Source organism: Galeopterus variegatus, unplaced genomic scaffold (assembly GCF_000696425.1).
Source record: "Galeopterus variegatus unplaced genomic scaffold, G_variegatus-3.0.2 Scaffold2158, whole genome shotgun sequence".
Classification (NCBI taxonomy): Eukaryota; Metazoa; Chordata; class Mammalia; order Dermoptera; family Cynocephalidae; genus Galeopterus; species Galeopterus variegatus.
The window spans coordinates 294,698-298,894 of record NW_007728269.1 but is presented as its reverse complement, the minus strand read 5'-3'; the positions used below and the strand labels follow the sequence as shown (position 1 = coordinate 298,894).

At 52.7% G+C, this 4,197-nt stretch overlaps 1 protein-coding gene across 2 annotated transcripts in view; it reads left to right on the top strand.

Annotated features, from left to right (window-relative positions):
* Nucleotides 1-4,197, top strand: part of CTTN (cortactin) — a 33,102-nt gene that overhangs the window by 15,935 nt on the left and 12,970 nt on the right. Inside the window, exons 9-11 of one of the 2 annotated variants that reach the window (XM_008580782.1) lie at nt 394-504; nt 1,397-1,507; nt 2,953-3,008. In XM_008580782.1, the coding sequence (XP_008579004.1) occupies nt 394-504; nt 1,397-1,507; nt 2,953-3,008 (278 nt within the window). The remainder of the gene's footprint in view (nt 1-393; nt 505-1,396; nt 1,508-2,952; nt 3,009-4,197) is intronic. The other variant, XM_008580781.1, reaches the window with a different exon arrangement.

Sequence of the window (4,197 nt, the reverse complement as noted above, 5' to 3'; positions counted from 1 at the left end):
GATGGCTGTGCTGCGCGCGCGTGTGTGTGTGTGTGTGTGTGTGTGTGTGTGTGTCCGTCCGTCCCCATGCACCGTGTGTGTGTGTGTGTGGTGTGGTGTGTGCGCGCACGCATGTGCGTCTGTCCCCGTCCGGGCTGCCTGGGCAGTGCTGGCTGAGGTGCGTGCGTTGGGGCTGCTTCTGTGAGTCCTGTCTGTGGTTACTCACAATGCTGAGAACGTAGACCAGCTGATTTTCAAGTCCTTTTAATGGACGTTACCTAAAGTTTTTACTAAAGACCTAAAGGGTAAGGATGGATTTAGCCAACTGTGTATATTTATGTGCATGAAAAACATTTTCTACCCATGACCTTGGCTCCCTGTTAACTAGATTATGGCCTTTTATTGTGCATGTAGACTATGTGAAAGGGTTTGGAGGAAAATTTGGTGTGCAGACAGACAGACAAGACAAATGTGCCCTTGGCTGGGATCACCAGGAGAAATTGCAGCTGCATGAATCCCAAAAAGGTACATTCCCTTGACCTCATGCTCACGGCCACCTCGGAAGTTTGCTTTTGTTCCTTCCTGGGTCAGTGGATGTGTTTTGTCTTTGCTATATTTCTGTCGCAGTCTTGTTTTGTCTTCACTGTTTGAAGTTGTCCTGTGCCTCCCATGGTCTCAAAGACTCTTCAGCTAGGGTAGTTGTCTCCTCCCATGTCACAGTGGAGCTGAGGCTGCAGGGGACTGGTTTGACCCTGTCTAGCAAACACAGGTCACTCCTGCTGCACTTGTGGGGACCCCCTTGTCTTTTGCCCTCGGGACAGTACAAAAGCAGCAGTGTTCCTAGTCCACAGGCTCTCGTTCATAAAGTGGGCTACGGTTTGTGGCAGGAGACACTTCCTTCCTAACCGCCAGTATTCTCCCATGAGAACAGGAACCATGTCCCTGGGAAAAGGAGTCAGAGGGGACTGAAAACATTTCTGTGTGGCCCAGACCTAAACCAGGGGTCAGACTGCATGGTGGGAGGTGGGGTCAGTGGTGTGGCTGCAAGTCCTTGGTGTCTGACGTGTCCCACTCCACACACACACACACACAGGCGTGCTCTCTTGTCAGCAGCGTGGGTAGGACCCCAGAAATAACCCTCCAAGCATGGAGTGGCTTTACTGAATCATTTAAGATATAGTTCCTAGCCTGTTTCCAGATCTCGGCTGAAGCGTCTGATTTTGAATTTGTTTTTTTTTTAAACCTTTCAAGCTAGCCTCTGGCTGTGGGATGTGGAGTGAGGTCTCTCAGGCCCTGCGCCTGGCAGAGCTCTGGCTTTCTCAAAATTATGTGTTTGACTGCTGTTCAGGCTTGCGTGATTCTAACACAGTTGTGTTTCCTGTCTTGGTTCTTTCCACTGTTACTTGTGGATTTTCAGATTATAAGGCTGGTTTCGGAGGCAAATTTGGTGTTCAGTCCGAGAGGCAGGACTCCTCTGCTGTGGGGTTTGATTACAAGGAGAAACTGGCCAAGCACGAGTCCCAGCAAGGCACAGAGCCCACCAACCCCTTCCCTCCTGCTTTTGGTGCAGCCACTTCTAGCACAGGCTCCAGGGTTCACCACCGGTGCCCACCACACCGTCCTCCCCACCACCGCTGGGAGCTGTTGGGCGGCGGAGCATGTCAAACCCAGGCTTAAGCTAGAGCCATATTGGTTTGGGACAACACCCCTCTCTTTCCCCATTCACTTTGCCCCCAGTGACCTTTAGGGTTTGTGTTTGCAGGATGGGGTGGTTAGTTTGCAGGTTACGTCCTTCTAACCACATAGCATGTCTAGTGTCCAGCTTTGGGTATCTTGGGTATCTCTGGTCTCCCAGTAGCGCTGTGCGCAAGCTCGTTCTGCTGTTGACCATAACTGCTGGGGGTAACTGAGTCGGGCCCTGCTGCCTCCAACGTGAGGACAGAGGGTTTGGGCCAGCCACACCACTCACCTTTTGACCAGAGGCATGGCCACTGCGAGGCGAGGGCTGTGAAACAGGCATGTTCTGTGTGGTCTCTGTGTCTCATTTGTGGTGGTGGTTTTTGGCCAGGGGTGGGAGGTTTTTTCTTTTGTTTTGGTTTTTGTGATGACACCATACACGTGTAACATCTCTGCACAGAGCCACACCATACGTGCACAAAGCTGAAAACAGACATGTCCAGGGCTGTGTGTCTGGGTTTCAATGCCTGTGCACTTTTCCTCAGATCAGTTATCTCATTCCCTTCAAAATTGGACTTGGCTATTTGAACCTGGACACACCATTGGAAAAATACTAATTCCCTAACCTTGCAGGGCAAATTTCAGGCTTTCAGCCTTCATGTCAGGAGCACACGGCAGTGTCAGGCGTGGGAAGGTAGACATGTGCTTCCTGTTGGTCCAGCAGGCTGCGTGGAGATGGCCCTCGGGTTTCCGTGGCGTCAGTGCTGCATGACAGTGTGACTTTCATGTGGGTCTGTGTCGCTGCAACAGAAGCATGGGGCTGGTGGAATTTCCACATGGAATTTTTTTTCTCTTTTAAAAAGCAAGAGAACAAACTGCGATCGGGCCTCTTTTTAGTGCTCAGTACAGCAGGAGCACAGGAAAGAGATGAGAGCAAACCACCGTTGCTGGTGCAGAAGACTGTGCTATTGAAGTGGCGCATTGCAAAGGCCTGTCCCGTGCCCTCTGTCCTTGGCCACTTCCCGTCAGCCTGCTGCCCGCCACCCCCTCTGTCCCTCAGGAGAATGCCGAAAGCATGCCACGGCCTCTGTCCCGCTTCTCACCTGCCTGTGTACTGAACACCGTGGTTCCAGACAGAGCTTGCCTTGCAAGTAGAGATCTGTCACTGGGCAGTTCTCGTTTCTTTCTTTCTGGGTGCATTGTCCTGGGCTGTTTCCAGATGTGTCTGCATGCATCTGCTCTTGCCCCTGTCTGTCCTTGATCTCTACTCAGTGTTGTGTTTTGCCACATTTTCAGACTATTCCAAAGGATTTGGTGGGAAATATGGCGTGCAGAAGGATCGGATGGATAAGGTAAATATTTTAAACCTAGGTTTGGTATTTTCTGCTAATGTGGGGAGTTGATGGAGCTCTTGAGGGGTCAGCCCACTGATTCATGGGTGTTCACAGGTGGACAGGGGCTCATGGTCCTAGAGGCACACCTGGTGGGCTCAGGGGCACGTTGCCGTGGTGGTGATGGCGATAGCTATCTCCAACAGTCCTGTACTCAGCAGTGCCTTGAGACAGGTGCTGTCACCATCAGGGTGTCTGAGGCCTGGCAGGCCCAGTGCTTGGTCACAACCCAGTGGTGAGTGGCTGGGACACCACTGGAACCCAGCGGTTTAACTTGAGGGCCTCTAGGGACATGTGGCCATTTGAGCTTAAATTGCTAATATGAAGTCAAATTGGAAATTGAGTTTTCTGGTCACACTGGCCACACTGGAAGAGCTCAGTAGCTATGATAGTCGTGTGTGGTTGGTGGCTGCATCCGGAAAGAGCAGGTCCAGACCACGTGTGTCACTGAGGGAGACTGGCAGGACAGCCAGTCTGGGGTCTGTGTCTTCACCACTGACAGGTCGTCTTGGCTGCATCCGGAAAGAGCAGGTCCAGACCACGTGTGTCACTGAGGGAGACTGGCAGGACATCCAGTCTGGGGTCTGTGTCTTCACCACTGACAGGTCGTCTTGTGGAAATAGGTTCTGCTCTTTCACCAGGAAGTCCTTTTGGTTGTTGTCAGGGCCTCCATGTGTCCATCTTCAGCATGTGAGTTGACTTTTCTAGTCCATGGTCTAGTTATATCAACAGCGAGAGAGTCCTTTGAGACTGTGCGTGGGGTGATCCAGACTGGCCAGGCAGGCGCTGGGTCATCTGCCCATGAGGTGAGCCACGCAGGATGTGAGCCCCACCCTGCCTGTTGCTGTGCCCGCCCCGTGGTTGCGGGTGGCAGGCTGGTCCTCACGCAGCTCTGCTCCCGTAGGGCTCCCAACTGACCACACAGACTGCGCTACCCAGGGGACTCCTCCATGTGGCCAGGGCTCAAGGGGCCCTACAGAGGTGATAGTCTGGGCTAATTTTAAAGGGTGGGGTCAGGAGACTGCAAAGTAGAGGATGTGGCATGTGCATGGGGACAAAGTCACCACAGGGACTGGAGAAGAGCCACATGGGGGGGTGGGGGCGGGGGAGGCCTACATACCACTTAAGGACTTACTCTTCTTCGATGTAC